Source organism: Seriola aureovittata, chromosome 3 (genome assembly GCF_021018895.1).
Source record: "Seriola aureovittata isolate HTS-2021-v1 ecotype China chromosome 3, ASM2101889v1, whole genome shotgun sequence".
Classification (NCBI taxonomy): Eukaryota; Metazoa; Chordata; class Actinopteri; order Carangiformes; family Carangidae; genus Seriola; species Seriola aureovittata.
Window position 1 is genome coordinate 4,824,997 of NC_079366.1, and position 22,145 is coordinate 4,847,141.

Genomic DNA, 22,145 nt, shown 5'->3' on the forward strand with positions numbered 1-22,145 from the left:
TTTTGTGCCTGACTATACTATGACGTTTTTTTGTCATTTTTATGCCTTAGTATACTATGACATTTTTTGAAATTTTATGCCATACTATACTATGACGTTTTTTGCCATTTTTATGCCTTATTATACTATGATGTTTTTTTTTAATTTTATGCCATACAATACTATGACGTTTTTTGACATTTTTATGCTCTACTATAATATGACTTTTTTTGGCATTTTTTTGCCTTACAATACTGTGACGTTTTGTGCCTGACTATACTATGACGTTTTTTGCCATTTTTATGCCTTATTATACTATGATGTTTTTTGAAATTTTATGCCATACTATACTATGACGTTTTTTGCCATTTTTATGCTCTACTATAATATGTATTTTTTTGACATTTTTATGCCTTACTATACTGTGACGTTTTGTGCCTGACTATACTATGACGTTTTTTGCCATTTTTATGCCTTAGTATACTATGACATTTTTTGAAATTTTATGCCATACTATACTATGACGTTTTTTGCCATTTTTATGCTCTACTATAATATGTATTTTTTTGGCATTTTTATGCCTTATTATACTATGACGTTTTTTGAAATTTTATGCCATACTATACTATGATGTTTTTTGCCATTTTTATGCCTTATTATACTATGATGTTTTTTTGAAATTTTATGCCATACAATACTATGACGTTTTTTGACATTTTTATACTCTACTATAATATGACTTTTTTTGGCATTTTTTTGCCTTACTATACTGTGACGTTTTGTGCCTGACTATACTATGACGTTTTTTGCCATTTTTATGCCTTATTTTACTATGATGTTTTTTGAAATTTTATGCCATACTATACTATGACGTTTTTTGCCATTTTTATGCTCTACTATAATATGTATTTTTTTGGCATTTTTATGCCTTACTATACTGTGACGTTTTGTGCCTGACTATACTATGACGTTTTTTGCCATTTTTATGCTCTACTAGAATATGTATTTTTTTGGCATTTTTATGCCTTACTATACTGTGACGTTTTGTGCCTGACTATACTATGACGTTTTTTTGTCATTTTTATGCCTTAGTATACTATGACATTTTTTGAAATTTTATGCCATACTATACTATGACGTTTTTTGCCATTTTTATGCCTTATTATACTATAATGTTTTTTTTAAATTTTATGCCATACAATACTATGACGTTTTTTGACATTTTTATGCTCTACTATAATATGACTTTTTTTGGCATTTTTTTGCCTTACAATACTGTGACGTTTTGTGCCTGACTATACTATGACGTTTTTTGCCATTTTTATGCCTTATTATACTATGATGTTTTTTGAAATTTTATGCCATACTATACTATGACGTTTTTTGCCATTTTTATGCTCTACTATAATATGTATTTTTTTGACATTTTTATGCCTTACTATACTGTGACGTTTTGTGCCTGACTATACTATGACGTTTTTTGCCATTTTTATGCCTTATTATACTATGATGTTTTTTGAAATTTTATGCCATACTATACTATGACGTTTTTTGCCATTTTTATGCTCTACTATAATATGTATTTTTTTGGCATTTTTATGCCTTACTATACTGTGACGTTTTGTGCCTGACTATACTATGACGTTTTTTTGTCATTTTTATGCCTTAGTATACTATGATGTTTTTTTTTAATTTTATGCCATACAATACTATGACGTTTTTTGCCATTTTTATGCTCTACTATAATATGACTTTTTTTGGCATTTTTTGCCTTACTATACTGTGACGTTTTGTGCCATTTTTATGCCTTATTATACTATGACGTTTTTTGAAATTTTATACTATACTATGACGTTTTTCCATCCATACCTTCAGCTGTAACACAGCCAAAATGATCAGCAAATCAAAAAAGAAAAGTAAAGAAAATGTCCAAAAAAGGACAGAGGGACCCCTGAGGGTTAATAAATCCCATGAACCGCTATTTAAATTACCACTATTATGTTTTTTTCTGTGGTAAATTTAACATTACTGGGGAGGAGAGCAACGCGACTAGAAGTGACAGCGAGAGAGGGCTAGTAGCTTCTCCTCTCCTCTGTCTCAGCGGAGACCGTCACAACTTCATTCACTCTTTTAACAAAACAAAAAAAAAAGCAACGAAGGAAGCAGTAAATGGACTTACATATTTAAGACCTAACTAAATGTAATTTAAGACCTAACATGCGGCTAATGTAAAGCTAGCAGAGCTTGGAGAGTTGGTTATCTGGTTGCTAGGCGCACGCACGCACGCACGCACGCACGCACGCACGCACACAGGTCAGGAGCTGCCGTTGCCATGGCAATGTGAAAATCTGCCCAGAATTTGGCTTCTACATGGCTTCAAAACAACTGCAAATTATGAGAAAACCGTTACTTCTTTTCAAAAACTGAAAAGACCGTGCCAGACACTGAAGCCAGAAGTTTCTACAGTCTCTATTTTATTCAGATATTCCTTAAAATGAGTGAATAAGCTCAGCGCGAAGACAGAGTGAGATTCTTTCGAAAAAAAAAGACAATTACATTAGGTGTCAATGAGAGTGAGACAGGTATTGCATGCTGGACTCGGCACCCCCGTTTAAATTTTGTGCAGACCCTGCCTGTCAAAGTTACATTTTATGAATCCCAACAACTATGTCTACATTTTCAGAAAGAATTATTTGTCTCCTTTTTACGGTTTGGCCGTGAGCTCAAGTTAAAAATAAAAATAAAGGTTATTTTTTACTGCTTCACGCACTCTAGCCAACTGATGCTTTCACTCTAACTTTGAAGAAAAAGTGATTTGCACTCCTCCTTTGAGTGCTCACAGTTTGAAAAGTTTACATGTTATGTAAAAACAGTTCCTGTCTTTTTGAGAGAGCAGAAGTTTTCCTCCGTTTTATAGTTTGAATCACATTTCTACGTGCAGGTATGAGAGAGCTGGGTGACTCAGAAAAAAGGTGCAATTTTGTAGAAAAAAGGTGGGTTTCTAAAGAAAATTCCAATGCATTTCTAATGCATTATTTATTCCCAGTTAATTGGGAATAACTTTGGGAAAAATTGGAATTTTAACACCAAAAGTCATAGCACCCCTTTCGGGATCAAGACGCACGTTTTGATGTATATATTACCGGGGTTTTCTCAAAGCTGCGGGACGAGTTACGCGCCGAAATTTGGCGGAAGAATAATAAACCCGAAACAGAATATTAATAGAGGCACTCCTCTCAGCTATTCTAGCTGTAGAGGAGTGCCTCGGAGCTGAGCACCCGTGGCACTAATTACAGTACTTGATTTGTTTCACACTGTGCTGGGAAATGAAGGAAATGGTAAACAAAGTGATAGGTTCAGTCTGATAAAATTTATTTAGAAAAGTATAAAAAGAAGCCATTATCAAATAACTACAAGTTAATACAGTTGAGTCACATGAACTTATCAAGAATAGACAAAAAAAAAACACTTGATCAACTGTAAACAAATGTGTTAATAGGGCTGACAACACAAGCCTGTATGGTTTTTCTAATCTTAGCCTACAGAGGAGGGCATGCTGTCAGAGAGGTGCTAATCAGCTGAGCAGAAACAACAGCTTCAAGTTTCACAACATTCAGAAGCCTGAGATCCAGCGACATGCCAAATACAATCAACAACTTAAAATCAAGTCATTCATTCAGTTCACAGCAGTATAAAAGATCAGAGATCAGAGGGGATCCTCTGCCAGCAATCAGGAGTCAATCCAATCAGGAGGCAGCCAGCCGGCTCTGTCAGCCCACAGACATCCACAGTCTCTGAACTCCTGAGCTGAGGCAGCTCACAAGATCAGGACGCTGCACTGACATGGCCTTTTTCTGTCCATTACTGCAGAGCAGTCGGACGATGGGGCATCAGTTAGTGGTTTTAAGAGCCAGGTGTTTTCAGTCATTGACTGCCAGCCCGAAGAGCTCCAGCAGCTCCTTGATGTCCGGGTCGATGAGGTCGGCCGGCTTCTCCCCGCAGTCGTTCTCCAGCTCAGGGTCTGCACCAAGCGAGAGGAGGTAGCTGGAAGAAAACAATATAACGTTGCTTAGTGAAAGGTATCAAATGTTGCTGGTTTGCGACATTGGCAAACTCAATGCGAGTTTCTGCCATACTTCAGTGTCAGGAAGGTCAGTGAGGTGCAAGAATGCAGCAGATCCTCCAGCTTGTCTTATCGCTGTGACGTAAGAGAGCTGTGGAGCCAATAAGTGTGTGTGTGTGTCTGTGCCTGTGTGTGTTGGTATGTGCTTGCCAAAGCATAAACATGTAATGTTAGGCTTTAAAGTGCAAAGAAAAAATAACACAGTCTTCTTTTTAAAGATAGAAAGTTGAAATCATAAGCAAAAAAAAACAAACAAAAGGCATTTTGCTTCTACAGCTTTACTTGGTCTGGTATGACCAGTAGCTTATGACTCAATCACTTTTGCTGCTGTTGCACTATGTTTTAGTTTTTATACCATAATTCTCACTTGTGGCAGCAACTGTTCAACAAAAGTTACACAAGCTCTGTTTCATATAAAGAAAGAGTAGATGCTCACCGTGCAATGTGTGGGAAACCGTCACTGCAGGCCATGTGCAGTGGGGTCCATCCCTCCTCATCTCTCTGGTGGATATCTGCTCCGTAGTGGACCAGCAGCTTCACACACTCCAGGTTCCCAGACAGGACGGCCTCATGAATGGCAGCCATGCCTGTATATACAGGGCAGAGCACAGGATAATGTTTGTGGTGTCATAAGCAAGATCTCTATCTGCATGAGCATTTCACAGATCAGGGTTATGTTATTGTTTCACAGGCTCACCAGAGTGGTAGATGGTGTCCAGGCTGACTCTCCTGGCTCGGATGAAACATCCAATTCTCTCCAGCTCGCCGTGTCGCACATAGTCCTGGAAAACAATGTCATTGGGGAAGTGGACGCTGCGGATCGGCTTCAGAGAAGCGGAGCTCTTGCAGCTGACTGGGACACCACAGTCCTCGGTGTAAGCCTTGATTCCCATGGTCTGGGACACGGGGCACTGATAGTACTTCATCCTAGTCAGAGTCAGACTTCTCTTTGTTCTTGCAGAAAAACTGGCAAATTCCAAGTTTCCAAGTGAGTTCGACCTCCTTTAAGTCTTAAAAATCAGAGCAGATTCTCTTCAATCTCTGAGAAGTCAGTTGTTGTCCTGCAGAAAGATCAGTCAGTTCTTCTCAGTGTGGTTCTCTTTCTGTCCAGTGTCTCTTGTATATCAACAGTGGAGCTGTTCCTCTGAAGGCCAAGCCTCCCTGCGGGTCTCTTTATACTCTCTGTTGGGCTATTCTAAGACACAACACCTCATAGATCCAGTGACAAAATTTGGAAGATGAGTATCCGTCTGGTCATGGCCCTCCCACTAACCTGTCACAAGCCTGTGATACAGCTCACATCTCAAGACATGACAGCCAGTAACCTCTGCCTGTCACCCCCCTCATACACAGATGCTGCCCACTTAAAGTTAGTGGTGACATCCCGCCAGCTCGGGGGTGGTGGGGGCTGGAGGCTTCTAGTAAACACTAAGCAGGATAAAAGTGGTTTACTGCTGGAGTGTGTCAGTGTCAAGGGCAAGGGCAGACAGGGGTGAAGTGCCATGTGTATGCTGTTGACCATCAATTGCGCTGACATAAACAGTGTGGAAAGGCTGCTGGCTTCATAGTCATGTACTATCTTAATGGCTGATGTGAGACCCAGGAATGGTTATGATCAAATGAATCCATGGTTTGCATCACTGTCTTTATGACTACAGGGAAACTGATAATGCAACATTTAAAAATATATATTTCTAAAAGTGCCAAACATGGTCTGGTTCAGGCTTTTCAAATGTGAGGATTTGATGCTTGTTAAGTGGCTTTGAATGTTTGTCAGACAAAAAAAAGAAAATTGAAGAAAGGAATTTAAAGATGTCACCTTGGGCTCCGGGAAATTTTGATGGTCATTTTTAACCACAATCGAAGCGTGGGTTGGTCTGCCAGTTAGTTGGTGCACCAACTGGGCCCATTCATCATCCCCAGACAACTTTTCATCAGTCACCCGAGGTTCACATTTGTGGTTTTGAGTCAAGATCCAGATATACTTTATTGTCCTGGGCTCAGAGTTACTGCCACAGATTTCCTTCAGACATACATGGACAGATTGTTATACATGGTGCAAACACGTTCCCCACAGGAGAAAAATGTCATAATTGTACTGAACATGTCCATTTTTTAATTCTTTTTCAAACACTGTGATTTATGAACCAGAACCAGCCCGACAGATATATCTCCCATCAGCCTCAGATGTACTTTGTGCTCTGTTAATTAGCTGATGTTAACATGCTGAACTGAGATGTCATTAGTGAACATTATACTTGCTAAACATGTTAGTGATGTTACTGTGACATGATCAACATGATGATGTTAGCATTTAGCTCAAAGCTCTGCTGTGCCATTGTACATCCTCACACAGTTGCAAGCCTGGCTGCAGCCTCTCAGCATTGTTAGTAAATAATTGATTATTTAGAAATGATCCGTCTGGGCATTACCGAGATATCACGTTCACCTGAATGGGATGGACAACCTGAAAACAAAATGTCTGTCCACAGCTATTTCCCGTGTGGAGGGCTAAAAATAAAAAACTGAAGACAAACTTATTTTTATATTTTTTTTTTTATTGGCCACCATTTCACGTTTTCCACATCAATTTGGATATGATGGAATGCTTTATTAATTTTCCCCCACCGCTGTACAGCTGTCAAACCCATCACCTGGCTCTACTCAAACCTCCCCTCCCTGCCACACACACACACACACCGACTACAACACAACCACGCACACACACACACACGCGCGCACACACACTCCTGTTCATGGATGACCAGAAAATATGAACTAGTCATTCAACACATCACAGCAACTTTTACACCATTCACACAGCACACTCACACACAACGCTGCGGCAACAAAAGGTGTTGGGTAGAGCCAAAAGGATGCATGAGGTACAGTATGGGTGAGGGTGGGGCTGTGCAACTGTTCCCTCCCCGCCTCAGATATAATAGACACTTCTCTCAGACCAACCTGACCAGTAAACTGTACCAATCTCTGTCTGCTTTAGTAACCACAATGAATCTCTGATTAGGCATGAATGCAGTGCGACCTATCAGAACTGGCTCCAAAAACCATCCCAGGCCTGAGAGTATGTCCAAGGGCCAACTCTGCCCCAACAGGGCCAACTGGCTACAGCTGGGCACAATGGTACATCATTAAAAATGACAAGTCCTAAATAAAAAAAAAAAGAAGAAAAAAAAAACAAAAACAAAAAACTCATAGTGAAAGCAATTAAATAAAATAGGATTTCCCCAAAGAGTTAAGCTTTGTTCCTTTTAGAAAATAGTCAGTAGCCATGCTGAAGTGAGGAGACTGTATGAAGGAAATGAAAATAAAGTAACATAACCCCCCACCCCCCTCCCCAACCCACACCAAAAGAAAGAAAATTATTGGTCTCAGCTACAGATTGGGGGGAGGGGGGCTTTGTGCCACACTAGACAAGCTCTGTGGGGTGTATTTTAGTGAACACATTGCAAAAAAAAAAAAAAAACATCTACAGGATGGCCCCTTGTCCCCTGAGAGTTCAGTCCTTACAAAACCACCACACAAAACGCTGGTCCTCTAGACTTCTATCAGAGGGAGAAGAACACTGGCACCCCCCTTACCTACAAATACAGGTTACAACACTCATTTAGCTCATACCCACACTGAACGATGGTGAGGTGTTTTTAAAGAGGAGGGGAGCAATTCATCAAGAAAAACAAACTTTGAAAACTAGATCTCAATGCCATTTTTACATTTGGTTTAAAATATACAAGGCAAACAGCTGATGTGGAGCTTTGTAGAGAAGGCATTGAGGTCTCTCATAGAGGTGGTGCGCTGTTCCACAGAGTCCCCCCAGGTGGGACAAGACCAGTCTGGCCAGAAGTTGTGAGGTTGGAGATGTGGCTGGTAAAAAAAGGCCCTGCCACGCTACTGATGGACTGACTGACTAACTGGCGAGCTGGCTAACAGGCCGGCTGACTGACTGACTGACTGACTGAGAGGCAGTTAAAAGGGGAAGTATTAATGTTCACAGGACAGGGAAGGTCCACAAGGAAGTGAAGGTAGTGATGGTGACTGGGTGGAAGGGTTGGGGCGGGACTCGTCTCCTCTCTCTCCCTTTCTCTCCTCTGCCAGCTCTTACAACTCATCGTGTTCACCATCGTCACCTCCATCCTCACCGTCAGAGTCCTCGTCCTGTCCGTCATCCACATCATCCAGATCCTGGAGAGCAGAGAGGAGGGGGCCACTGATCAATACAGATATGCAAGCTGCACACAACATGTTTTAATGATAAAATATGAACTTTCACCAGCATTTTCAGACATAGCAGGTGTAAGACATGAGGCGTCAATACTGATTGAATTAACACTGCACTGTATCACCACCACAGCTTGGCATATAGATGACATCTTTGTTTTGCATAGCCATTCCTTCATGTCTAGTCTGTGGACAGGTGGGGTTAGGAGATGCTTCAGAAAAAGGAAGGCACTAATGTTGACTGCAGCCTTGCACGTGCAACTTTTATGTGGAAGCCTGGGTCTCCAAGCAAAGCCCAGTAAACAGCTATGACAGCTGCAGGAGGAATTAGTAGACAGCAGTCAACTCTGCTGCAATTAGACTTCTGGGAAGGGGGCGTGGCGGCAGTGGTGGAGTGGGAAGGCGCTAGTAAAAAGGATCCCCCACTAATATGCACTGGATGCAGTGGAGTAGTACACATAGTATACGAGCCCAAAATGCATCCCCCTGCATCTTTGACCAAGACATGGACGCAGGTTCCCCAGACAGACAGTTATCACCGATAAAGATGCTAGCTTTTAATTTTGTTAAGGTGCTATTTTTGACACATTTTCTAAAATTAGCATGAAGATCTCGTCAAATGGCTATTTAATCCTTAGACTGTATAATGTCTAATGAGTGCTTTTGTTCAGTTGTGACATTCTACCTCCCCCAAAAAGCGAAGTGGGTCAGTTCTAAGGTTACAGCCTGAAATCCTCAAAGGACCTAGTCCTATTTTAGGTAGCTTCAGACATGATGCCAAATATGCCCCCAAAAAGCGCTACAGTTTCAATGATAGACATGTGCACGCTCCTCTAAGCTCTTGACTTTCAGTTTTATATTACAACTTAAAAGTAATCAAAATAAAAAAAGTGAACCATGTCTGCATAAACTAGTGCATAAACTTTACTTTCAAGTAAAAGCAGTCAAAAATTCTTAGGGTGCATTTGCAAAATATTAAGCTTTCTTGGAAACCTCTACTTAAGTGTAAAAATAATAAAAACCATTCTCTAACCACCATTTGTTCTGCGGTGACTGATGATGTTCAGAGCAACCGCCGATAGCTTATGACTTTTCCAATGTCAAGACGATATTTGGCTTATTTTCCCAATGTACTAACCAATAAATCATCAGTAGCAGTAATATTTATTTAATTATTATTAAATTAATTAACTAAAATTACTATCAAATTTAATTTCCCCCGACATGGTTTCACGACTGCATATTCTGCATATGCACACACGAATTTTATGTGTTATGTGCCACGCTGTGATTAACCAGTGCCAAGGAGATCGACAGACAGAACACGTCAGTAAGTTCGGTTTCTCGTGGTTGTAACTGCAACTTTTGGCCCTAACAGGGAAGTGTTGAATACTCTGATTATTAAATGTAAATAGTTAATGCTTTGTTTTGCGATGACAATTTTGTTTAGTTTTAACATAGCCATAAAAGTTCTTATGCCACTGTGGCGGTATTCAATCCAAGAAAGACAGAGAGATTGTCGAGTTTTGCTCAGCACATGGAAGCCTGTCAGGTAGCTCTCATAGGGCCACAACTGTGCTGCTTTCTATAAAGTGATTAGATGCATCACAGTTGAGATAATCTTACATCTGCATCCAGATCGTCGTCATCGTCGTCTCCTGCCGGGGCGCCGCCCTCCTTACCACCACTCTCTAGGAACTTGGTGAAGCCTTCCAGTGTTCTCTCTCCATTGTAGTCAATCACCTGTTGATCAGACATTATAACTGATTAATGCACAAGATCAACAAATCAAGTCTATAACATAATTACGTGTGTTTCATTGCAAAAACAAAAATATCACTGAGCCTTCCACATGTGTGTGCCATTTAAAAAGGCAGCCAATAAACCTTGGCACTCCGTCTTCAAATGGAGCCAAAAAAGTTGTCCACGGGTGATCTATGAGCAGTGACACAGCAACAAGCAAGTGGAATGATTGCTAAAATAAGGTTGCACATGAAAAGGACAATCAAAGGACAACTACAAAGCACCCAATTTAATTTTCAGTGCCATAAATCCAACCACGGCAACCATCCTCCCTCAGCCGTCTCCTGGGTCTTCTGCATGCTTCATCTAAGTAGGGTCATAGGCTAATCCATAGACTTACTATGGAGGGGGGGGCCCAGTATATACCACATCTTTAAGGTTGCTAAACTTAAAGCCAGCACGAGAGCTGTGGAGAGAGGTAGGTGCAGGAGTCTCAGAGAGAGTGAAATCGTCGAGCAGGAACCAAACACCCACATAATGGTGCAGAAACTTACAGGGCCAGCAGGCTCAGGTTTCTGCACATGGTTAACGCTGCTAAATCAAGAGGCACTAATGATAAGTCTCTACGTTAGTGATGTTGGATCCAAATAACCACCCAGATCACTGCAACTCACAACTGCAAAGGTATGTACTGAATGAGAGGGCAAAACCATATTTTTGGAGTGGAGATGGATGGATGGATTATGGATCAGTCAATACAAAGGACGATGTTTACAGAGGTGAGTGAAGCAATACGGATCAAATTAGGTGTGAATTCTTGGTTGACATGATTTGATGATTCAAAATGAATCTGATTCAAAGCGAATCTTGAGTCAATAAAACAGGGCGACACTGTATTTTGGATCTTACTCCTGTGCACTGTGTGCCAAACCACTGATCCCTGTTCTTTGCCCACTGGGCTGCAAATGAAACATAACTGACAGTAAATCTAACTGGTCTTCAGGGTCACTGACTTGCAGAAGAAAGTGTGTGAGAGCATGCAGAAGTTCAATTTTAAGTTATTTGAGTTAACTGCATTAACTTGATCTTACAGTCTTTTTGGAGAATAGCAAGTGTGTCGTTTACTGACCAATGTCACTGGTTAAATGTTTGTAAAAACAGAAGTGTGTGTGTGTGTGTGTGTGTGAGTGTCTTTTGAGTAAAGGGGGGAAGCTCCACTTATCTTCAACAGTGGTGAACAGCCTCTGAGCTGTAGCGTTAGTATGGGGGAAAGCAATTGTTATCCAAAAATGCTGTACAGACACAGGGCTTCTGAAATCAAACACACTACGAGCCAAGTTGTTTTCTTTGCCCCAACAGAGTTGGTTGAAGTTTTGCAAAGTGATGCAGTGTGCTTCAGCTGCTCTTGTTTGATAGTGTTGAAATTCATACTCTGCTCTGCTGATGTCAGTCTATAGATGTCATTAAATACATAATGCACCTGAGTATTTTTGCTGAGTGTTTGAAGATGAACTACAAGATTACTTTAGTATATGTATAATGCATACCATCCTGGTGCTGCACTGTGCCCCAGTTGTTGTGTTCATTCAACATTATGCTTTTTATCTAACATTATTACAACCAGAATTACCACCTCACTGTTGCCCACCAGTCAAGCTGCAGGTAAAATATAATCACAACCTACCCTTCTGTTACTGAGTTACAGCATTGAATACTCACTAGAAGTGTTTCTGCAGAACATTATGTTGTCACAGTGAAGTAGACCTTTGACTGTTTAGAAATCATAATTTCATCCAATAATTGTGTCATTATTAGTGTATGAATTCTTGAGTTAGGGCCAAAAATATGTTTTTTAAGGTCATAGTGATGATGACCAAATTCGATTAAGTTCAGCCTCGAGTCCAAGTAAAAGTTTGTACCAAAGTTCCCTAAAGGTGTTTCTGACATATCATATTATTGATTTGTGAATCATCATGATGATGTGGATCACTTCTTTTTTTTTTTTTTTCACCCACACTTAGATCAAGTTTAAAAGTAAGGAAATATTATCTAAAAAGTTCTGAAGACCTGAAGAATGTAAAACTGTAAACAAATAGTCAGTGATGGGGCTCTCACCTTGCGGTCTTCTCCTGCAGGGAAGAACTTAAGAGTAGGAAAGCTGTGGACTTTCACTGCCTCGATCTCATTGGCTGTGGAGTCCATCTTTGCCACAATGGTGTCAGCACTGTCCTTATACTTCTCTCCCAGCTTGTCCCAGATGGGAGCCAGCTGTTTGCAGTGTCCACACCAAGGTGCATCTAAATACCACAAAAAAAATAACCCAGCAGTTTAGTATTGAATGATTACTGACAAAACAATTGCATTGGCAACACATTTAACACATTTAGGGGCTGTATCATTTCAGCAGTATTACTTATTAACTTATTTATACATACTAATTATTGAGCTGCTTAAACATTCAGTAAAGTAAATCCCTACATACACACAACATGTCACATGCATCCTGGGCTTCAAGGCATTGCTACCTGTTGACTGACTAGGAACCCCCCCACTGCCACCTGTCAGGGAATATGGGTCTTCCCTGCTGTGCATGACTGGCCATAAGCTGTATTTAAAACAGCCAGCGATGGAAAATTCCTCCACAAATGGTGCAAATTTGGATGAGGATGAATATAAAAATAATCCAGTGACTATATTTAACCAGATCTTTTCAACATCAGTGTCCAAAAAGGTATGAGTGAAGCCTCAGCTTCAGCTCTGCAGTATTTGAAAAGGGATTAGCACAGGCAAAGTAAGGAAGGGCAAGATTCGAGTTTCAGACGCTGCAGCTAGAGGCTTTGCCAAATTTCCCACCTATGAGCAACTGAGCTTTTACTGAAAATACCCCTTTAACAGGTGAACCCCTTTGCCAACACAACCCAGAGACTGCTGACCATTGTGTTTTCATGTTTTTCATATGGAAATTTCTACTGGCTCCATGGTCATAAGAAAGAAAGAAAGAAAAAACAGTAAATGGGATAAAGATAGAGGCTCTTACAAAATTCCACAAAGACATTCTTAGTGGGATCGAAGGCGACCTCCTCAAAGTTCTTGCCCACCAAAACACTGACGGGGTTTTTGTCCCAGTCTTCAGGGATGTCCTGGCTCATGAGGTGGGGCTGTAAAAGAACACACAGACAGACCATGGCGTTACCAGGATTTAAAATTTAATTCAAGTTAATTACTTGTAGCTGTCCAACAGTATGCGCTTAGCATACAACTGTCCTATATGTGTGTATATACTGTGTGTGTGTGTATATATATATATATATTTTCAAACTGCAAATTCAAGTCCAAAATTAACAGTAATGAAATCTTATGCACCATTATGAATGTGCAATGATTATCTATAGTTTATATTTGCATAGCCAACCACTCACTTTGAGTTTGCCCTCAGTGAACAGTGTGCAGAATGCAGTGATGCTCTCCGCTGTGATGGCGTCGCTCTCTGGCTTGTACTTGGTCATCTCGTCCTCCAGGGTGATGAGGCGGATGGCTGGGCACTCCTCTTTCTTCAGACCAAAGAACTCCAAAATGCGCTGGTTGTCATCCACGTCGCTGTCAATGAAAATGAACAGGATCTGGAAAGGGGGGGATAGAGGATGTTAATAACTGATTTTGTCCCAACAGATTACTCAATATATCGTGTCTGAGCAAATCATTAGACTTTAAAATCTTTGTGTAATGTTCACAGAATGCACAATAATCACAGGTTGACGACAGGTTCAGGACAAGTGCAGTTTGAAAGACTGACATGTCTCTTCAGACAGTTCACCTACCCGTCCCTTGAATCCCTCTGCGGCTTTCTTGAACTGGTCCATTTTGTCCTGGAAGTCTGAGGCAGCTTTGGGCAGAAACATGAGGATGTGGGACTTGATGTCTCCACCAAAGATCTTAGGAGCAGTCTGCAGAAAACAGAGACACACAAGTTTGACATGTGGGCATCACACTGGGAGTTGCACTGTTTACTGTTGTTGACAGTATTGTGTTGTGGTTAAATGAGACGTTAATGGTCAAGTTGATGCCCACAGCTCCAGTCGTTACCTGCTCAGTGAACTCAATGACCAGAGGCAGCTGGTTGGCCTTGACAAAAGCCAGGAGTTTCTCTTTGGTCAGCTCTCCATCAAAGGTATTGCGCCCCTCATCAAACTGTAAAGGAAACAAGGAAACATTTAGATACAAATATTATCCACCCATCTATTCTGCCTGTGAACACCACAGATTTACCGGATGAACCACTTTAAAATCCTTTAGTAAACCCCAGCTGATGAAAGAGAAGACCAAAAAGACTTTTATTGGGTGTTAAGAATAGCATGGTACAGCTGTGCCAAGCAGCCTTTACTGGCACACAATAGGAGAAAGGACATTTGGCCAGCAGCACGCTGCCTGCCCTGTGGGCACTGACTGAGGCCATGAAACCTAAGCTTTCAACCCCTGTTGCAATAAACAAGTGAAAGACCCCAGTTGTTTATTAAGACTGAGCCCCGGATTTGAGAGGGTTTGCTATACTGTAGGCAACGAGCCCACATGTCAGCAGTGTTTGTATCAGGGTTAAGTTACCAACACAGATCAGGCCAGACAATGGCAGTTGGTGCACTGAGCCTTGGTCCATGTGTCACAATGAAAGATCGTCCATGACTGAAAGGACTGTGTGAGTGCAGAGACACAGTGAGATATTTCGAAAGGTTCTTGCTTCTTGCTGAAGCACCTGGGGCTGATAGAAATGATCATTTCATTACTGATCTACTGCAACTATAAACTGATAATAATGATGCTCATCATGAGCAAGACATAAAAGGTTAAAAATTTAATTAGGGCTGCAACTAATAATAATAATAATAATAATAATAATAATCATTTTTGATTGATTCTTCAGTTAATGAATTTGTCCGACATCAAACATTAAAAAATGCAAAGAGATGTATTAGAGATGTATTACTCAGTTAACCAAAAGATATTCAGTTTGCAGTCATATGACCGAAAAAAAATTACTAAAAATACATCTTCACACATGCTTGCACTAGTGAATGTGAACTATACCTGCATTTAAATATTTGCTTCCTTTTTATTCTACACTGAGTCTGCACTGATCATCATGTTCACCTTTGGTTCAAACTGTTTAACATGTGTGTTGATTCCCTGTCTGATCATTTTGAAGGATGTAGTTTTTGATGCTGTTGAAGTATGTTTTTGCTAGCTGCACCTAATAAACTGGCAATTGAGTGAATGCTGTACTGTAGTTTGACATTTATGTTTCAAGTGAACATTTCCTCTGTGAAGACTTTTCTTTCATTGTCTCGCAATTAAATCAATTACCAATTGCATGCAGGAAGCATGAGCTTCACACATGTGAAACCCAGACTATGAAATGTGGTCAGTTTTTAGACATTTGCCTCATTGTAGCATTAAGCATGTTTCCCTTTTTGAAATAACACAAAACATAAAGAACAAAAAAAGACAAATGCCATGAGAATAATTTTTGCTGAACTGCAGAGCAACCATCACACTCTACTCTGTAGCTCTGTGGGTTGTAAGATAAAGGACTATCCACTGTTGTAAAATGATGATGTGGTGTAAAATTCATCAAACACCCTCACATTACTGGGTTGCTTAATTTTTATTGACTGACACTCTGGACCTTGACCCAATTTGACAAATCGACACACTGACTGACATACCGTTTAGCTGATAAGAAAGCAATGATCTCTGATCTGCAAGGGAAGGTTGTCGTCAGTAAACCTGACCCCTGAAGGCAGGCGTCACCTGCCCTCTCTCACAGAGTCTGTTGAGAGCAACTGTGAGTTTAAGTTCCCACATACAAGAGGTGGGAAGAAGAGAAAATCATCCATTTGGACTTCAAGGAAGGCATTCAGCCAACATCCCTTCAGCCAATGGGGCTACCTGAAAGATGGACCATCACCAAACAAAGCTCTTTACCATTCATCAGCATTACCTCAACATGTTGAGGTCACTCACTGGGTAGGTCGAGCAACAAGCCTAAAGGCAGCCACACGACTTAAACGTTAAAAAAGGACCCCAGAGAGGCCAAGATTAGCAACAGAGAGGGGATACCATGAGGGCAACAGCATCATGTTACCAAGGTGTGGATCAAGAAGACTGTAGTGTCTTCACCAGCTTGATCGTAAACGCTTGAACTTGTGAGAGTGAATGTCACAAGCTGATCCAAGGCTACAGATAAACTGTTTAAAATATATTGTGATTACACAGTGAGTAACTATGAAAAATAATGTGTCAACCATTTTGAATCTGTCCTTCAACCACAGTTTGTCCAGAGGTTTGAATATACAGACTGTACATGTGTGCAGATGCACTTTTTGTGTCACCACAACATCTTTGAAACAGTGAAGAAATAAACTGAAGAACTTGAAGTCACCTTCTTGAAGAGGACAACACTGTCCTTGGACACTTCAAACTTGGAGTAAACAGCATCATCGGAGGTCATGGCGAAGGGAATGTCGTCTATGGCTTCAGCTGCTTTTGCGTAGGCCTTGGCACCAGCAGATTCAGCATCCTACAGACACATGAGAACTTTCCTTAAGATGAGGCCCAGCGCAAACAATCCCCAGCGCAAACAATCCCCAATGACTGAAACTTAATTAAAAAACATTAAACCTGCTGTCAAGCTCTGCAGATTTTATATATTTGAATAATAAAAGATATCCATTAGCCAAAATCATTTAATTGAGCTTTTGAGATGATAAAGCATCACAGCTGTGTAGGAATGTAGTTTTTATTTGAGATATGATACTGTATGGGCATGAGAAATTAACTATATTACATTAACTGTCCAAAAAGTGTGTAGAATATAAACGAAGGGAAGGAGCTAAATCTTAACCTGTTATCTAGTTGAAACCTTGAGATATCGGAGTAGTACCTTAAAGAATCCGATGACTGCCACCTCACTGTCAGCAATCAGAGACTCAGCCTCGGTGACCCCGGCAAGGGTGGCAACAGCAGGGCCTGTGCGCTTCTTCAGCCAGCTGACGATGTCATCTGCCTGCCTCCCAGCTGCAACACAATAACTTAAGGTAATTCTGTATCCATAGACGTCACATGTCAAAAGTCACAGGTCAAATGCTCTGACCTGTGATACAGCAGGCCTCAACTCAAATCCTAGAGTGCCTCAGGGGAGCAGATGTTAAAAGTGAATTTGCATTTCCTCTGCTTTGGTTAAAGAGTGGAGGCACAGAGACACCCTTCATACATTTTCTGGTGTGAAAGTTTAAGTGCATTTTAAAAGTGAAAGACCCACAGCAAAAACAAACCACTTCCGCTTTACGGAAACCCCTAACAGCTCTTACAACTTCAGGTGACAATACACAACGCTGCCTCTTTGTTTCTGACTTTCAAATCCAAGCCCCATGTTGTATAATAGAATCACTACAGCAACTTTGTGAGGCTCAAAAACATGTTAACCTTTCTTTGGAGTAAGTGTGTTGCAATTAAAGTGGAATTGAAATGTCAGACCTGGCTGTCAGACTGATGCAACGCAAGAGCAATTTCAGAAACACATGTTGATGAAGTGATATAGCATGTGGTTTTGGTGCAGTGCGTGGGAGACGAGAGAGGGGTGTTTTCTAGAAGCTGGACTCAAGTGAGAGCAGTCATTTCTACAAAAATATCCCAACTTACTCTCCCCTCCCTTTCCAAACTGAACCCGGCCCCGGCCAGCAGAGAACAGGCGACGTGAAGAACTGCACATACCTCTGCCCAGCTGGGAGGCCAGGCTCAGAGTCAGCATGAGAGGAACGTGCAGAGGAAGCCCAGCCTACATTTTGCCTCAGTCATGTTGCTGAAAGCCGATTGGCAGAAACAGCAGCTGACTCACCCTTTCTGCTGCTGTGCAGATCATATTACCACAATGAAGAAAGCTAAAGTGTCTACGGTTTATCTGCCATCTACATATGATTTCACACGATTATACTATGGAATCATTTTCATTCACTTGACTATGACAGAGGTTACTCAAGAGTACGTCACTTTGTGAAAAAATAAACAACCTCCCATTCATCAAGATGCTTTTGGTAGAGAAAAACTAAGTTAGAGACTAAGACAAAGAATGACAAATGACACATTCTTTTAAATGTGCATACGACTAAATTCAAATCCAGCAAGTTGTATGATGTAATTTAGGAGAATAGGAACATTACAACTGATTGAATATACCGACAATATGTGACTAAACAAAAAATATCGCCTACATCAACACATGCAGTACTTGAAAGGTATTAATGTCCCACCACTGCTCCCAACTTCTGATTCGTCTATCTAATGCAAGCAAATCTGCACTGACACAACACATTAATGCTCACCAGAGTACTCTTTGGGTGACTCCTTCTCGCCACCTTTGAAGAACTTGATGGTGGGGTATCCCCGGACGCCATACTCTTGTGCCAGTTCAGTCTCTTCTGTGGCGTCCACTTTACCCAGGCGGATCTCTGACCCCTCGGCCTTCAGCATGCCAGCCGCCTTGGCATACTCTGGAGCCAGGGCCTTGCAGTGACCACACCATGGGGCATCTGCAGGGCACACACAGAGGTTTGCATCATTGTTGAGAAACACACTAGATTGAGGGAGCTGATAATATTATTGCAAAATAGGAAAAAATAAGTAAAAAAAAAAAATAATAAAAAATACAAGCATGACAAAGAAGGGGTTGAAATAATGACAATTTTCTATCATAATCTACAAGAGTGATGTCTTAAATTTTCTGGTTTGTCTGGAGAGCTGCCAGAAAGTCCATAATATTCATTCTATATTGGTATAACATAAATGAATGAATAAATAAATGCAAGTCATTGCATTTGTGCCCCTATAATCAGCCAATTTTATTTTATTTTATTTAGATGAATAATCAAAATTATAATTAGATGTGTTCGGTCAATGGGTCACTTTTATGTTATAATAAACAATATTTCTTATTAAACAGGAAAAACACTTGGGAAAACTTTAAGTGAAGTTAGAGACCTTGTAAAAAAAGGGATAGCTTGATCTTCAAAGGACTTCCTTTAAAGAAAATGAATACATTGTGTCTGGAGAAGATTTCCACAAAAATGTGCCCTAATTTAATTTTAGCAATGGTTTCACATGTTAATTTGAAAGCCATGGTGTCCAATTGTACATGTGAAAAAAATCCAAACAGAAAAACACCTTATCAGGAATGACACGTCAAATAAAGTGTCCTACATTGCACCACCTTTAATTCTTGACTAATAACGAAGCTTCCTTGTTCCAGTGCAGTCAATATAAACGCACAGATGAACTTTTGTAAAGTACACGTCAACCTAGCTCCACATACACACAGAGATCCCGCCCAGCTGAGAAATACGTGGGGCAAACAAAGCCTTCATCCCTCCCATCCTCAGCTCATTGGAGAGTCTCCCCCACGGGCATCTCTGACTGGTCCACAGATTTGCCAGACAATAAGTGAGCAGGTCAACAATCTGACAAAAGTGAAGCGGGATGGGCCTGTTAGCTATGAAGAGAAGGTTCATTTAAGCCTTTGCTATGAAAGCTGGTCATATTGTTGGGGGAAATAAGTTAATAAAAGACAACTACTGAATTAAATTTGGATCAAATAAGACGCCCGTGCTGCACGAAAGGTGAAACTTGCATTATGAAAGTACAGCAAGCAATCGAAACTTAAAATCACGTTACTGATTCAGCGACTCTTTTAGCTTCAAGCTACTTATAACAAGTATGTTACCACTGCTTACGGCAAAAGTGGTGATGCAAGCACAGCAGACTTTCTCAAAATACAATAGGATGCACTGCTAACAGCTATCTCCACCAGCTATCGCGCTAGCTAAGTAAAGCAAAAATATGGCTAAACAGCAGTTGTAATATGATTAACGTTCACAGTAAAACAAGCCGAGGGTTACTATGTTGTGCCAAGTTTCTTATTTCCTCAGCATCAGTTCACACTTCGAGGACGCTCGGTGCTAGCTAGTCAAATCCGACGGGAAATATTCTGACAAAGAGAAAACGCAGTTTGATTAAGATCATCCCGTATGTTTCTTACACTGGTGAGCAACTCGCTGGTGCGCGACTGGGTGAAACAGATTCACGCATGGATGCAAAATTGAGCACGACACCAGTAAGTTAGCTAGCATCGGCAGCAACTTGTCAGAAGTGTCAAAGTTTAACGCTACCATTGACCCAGGCGTAATTTAGCTTGCTAACCGGGCAGCCGGCAAGCTTGCTGGAGATAGCTAGCATTGGCTGGCGAGATTTTGTAGCTGTGTTGTTACTTACAGAATTCAACCAGGATGTTGGGGTGAGCTTTGAGAGCCTCGTCGAAGTTACTTTTCTTCAGCACCAGGACATCATCTTCTTCAGCGACCTCAGCCCTGCTGGCCACAGCCAGTGTGCAGATGAGCAAAAACTTCAACATAGTTGCTGTCGAGTGTTCTTCCTGACAGAGAGCCTAGAGGTGTAGACACGGTCGCTTACGGTTTAGCAGAGGAATTGGTCTCAGTTTTGGTTTTCTGCCTTGTTTAAGGTTGGGAGAGTAGCTGGTATTTTGTGTCTACCGCTACTAACGTGGCATTGCACGCAGAAACCGGAGGGGTCAGCCGTAGTGCGCATGCGCATTTATCAGGCCGAAAGCAGTTCGTGTTGAAATGTGACTGGACCGCGACGGGCTGCACCTGGAAGTGAATGAGAAGCGCTCCCTGCCTTCTGCTTACACATCAGCCATGAGTGATAGCTCACCGTGTTCATGGAGAAATGAATGGAAAACATGGTTTATAATCACCAACCCATTTAAATTTACAAAAATTATTTGTATCTTAAAACCGTTTATTGTAGCCACAGCATGTAGTATTCCTTTTGTTTATCTAAATATAAAATAAAACATGTAAGCAAAGCTGTAACCTGGTTGTAGAGCCTACAGTATGTTTTTTTCTGGCTCTGGGCTATGAGGTGTATGTAACTGTTAGTAGAAGGGCAAAGTCTGAAAGATGACTAACACTTAACAAATATGTCACATGATATGTGACACAGGCTATGTATGACAGCTCTGTTTACACTGATAATACAAGAGTATAGATTGAAAGGCTATGTTCACTCAAAAAACAAACAAAATACAACAATAACAACAACTTAGAAATTTCAGTCACTGTTTTTATCTGGTGGGAACGTCAGAAATCTCAGAAACTGATATCTGAAAACCTGGGCAAATAAAACCAAAACTATCCACACTACTAAACTGACTCATTAAGGCCTGAGGTTATTTAACATGAGTGCCAGTGAGAGGCACATTTTAAATATGGTGTTTGACAGAATATTTCTGCAAGTTTCTTTTCATCACAATGCACCTGGTGTTGTGCTTTATGACGTTTCACTGTCATATTTTCTACCGAATTGTTGCTTTATCAGCCTAAGTAAAAAAAGGAATTATGATTAATCAGTAAATGACTGTTTGGAAAAAGGTGACAGTAACGATACATCTTGTGGGTCAGTGTTTTTATATTTATATCCTCTGTTGGTCCACTTTTTCTTGACAGAAGAATTCAGCCATGCACACGTCAGTCTGGCTATGATACCCCAGGGTTTAAGGATGTAGTTAGTGTGAGCTGAGCATATAATGTATCAGTAAGTCAGGGTTCACATCCAGAAATATTTTAGAGCAGGTTAAACTGGTGCAGGACGAGGAAACAGCCAGGGACAAGACAAATAATTCAGCTAATGGAAGCAACAATTTGTGCCAAGATTGTCTATCATGAGGGGTGGTTAAAGAGGAGAGAACATACAGAACACAGAATTAATCTGTCAAATAAACAATGTAATTTTTTTAAATTGTAGAACATCCACCATTTGCCAAATCTATAAATACTTTGGACATGACCTCATTCTCTTTAATGGTAGCAACAACATCTGCTGTATAGTGTGGTCAATTTAATTCTTTTGGCAAACAAAGTGCTATCCCCAAAAATAAAAACAAAGATTAAAAGAAAAGAAAAGAAAAGAAAGTTAAGGAGTAGGTGCGGAAGCTGCTTGTTAC

The 22,145-nt window shown here is 40.6% G+C and overlaps 2 protein-coding genes across 2 annotated transcripts; both read right to left on the minus strand.

The window, feature by feature from the left end:
• Window positions 1–3,330: 3,330 nt before the first annotated feature.
• ppp1r27b (protein phosphatase 1, regulatory subunit 27b) lies at window positions 3,331–6,491 on the minus strand. The gene is made up of 3 exons (XM_056371628.1): window positions 4,800–6,491; window positions 4,539–4,689; window positions 3,331–4,023 (listed from the first exon to the last, which is right to left on the minus strand). The coding sequence occupies exons 1-3, from the start codon at window positions 5,026–5,028 to the stop codon at window positions 3,900–3,902; spliced, it is 504 nt and encodes a 167-aa protein (XP_056227603.1). The 5' UTR covers window positions 5,029–6,491; the 3' UTR covers window positions 3,331–3,899.
• A 148-nt stretch (window positions 6,492–6,639) lies between these two features.
• On the minus strand, window positions 6,640–20,715 carry p4hb (prolyl 4-hydroxylase, beta polypeptide). Its single transcript, XM_056371626.1, has 11 exons — window positions 20,396–20,715; window positions 18,454–18,660; window positions 17,016–17,149; window positions 16,515–16,652; window positions 14,165–14,269; window positions 13,900–14,025; window positions 13,501–13,701; window positions 13,119–13,239; window positions 12,197–12,378; window positions 9,965–10,081; window positions 6,640–8,302 (listed from the first exon to the last, which is right to left on the minus strand). Exons 1-11 carry the CDS (start codon window positions 20,532–20,534, stop codon window positions 8,219–8,221), a joined length of 1,554 nt encoding a protein of 517 aa, XP_056227601.1. The 5' UTR covers window positions 20,535–20,715; the 3' UTR covers window positions 6,640–8,218.
• Window positions 20,716–22,145: the final 1,430 nt, after the last annotated feature.

Excerpts from the sequence above, each read along its gene's own strand:
- ppp1r27b (XM_056371628.1), bottom strand. The coding sequence starts at position 5,028 with ATGAAGTACTATCAGTGCCCCGTGTCCCAGACCATGGGAATCAAGGCT. Across the intron at positions 4,690-4,799 it reads GGACACCATCTACCACTCTG|GCATGGCTGCCATTCATGAG; the intron begins GTGAGCCTGTGA and ends CTGTATATACAG. Across the intron at positions 4,024-4,538 it reads GGTTTCCCACACATTGCACG|CTACCTCCTCTCGCTTGGTG; the intron begins GTGAGCATCTAC and ends GTTTTCTTCCAG.
- p4hb (XM_056371626.1), bottom strand. The coding sequence starts at position 20,534 with ATGTTGAAGTTTTTGCTCATCTGCACACTGGCTGTGGCCAGCAGGGCT. Across the intron at positions 18,661-20,395 it reads CAACATCCTGGTTGAATTCT|ATGCCCCATGGTGTGGTCAC; the intron begins GTAAGTAACAAC and ends TGTGCCCTGCAG. Across the intron at positions 8,303-9,964 it reads ACGACGATCTGGATGCAGAT|GATCTGGATGATGTGGATGA; the intron begins GTAAGATTATCT and ends TCTGCTCTCCAG.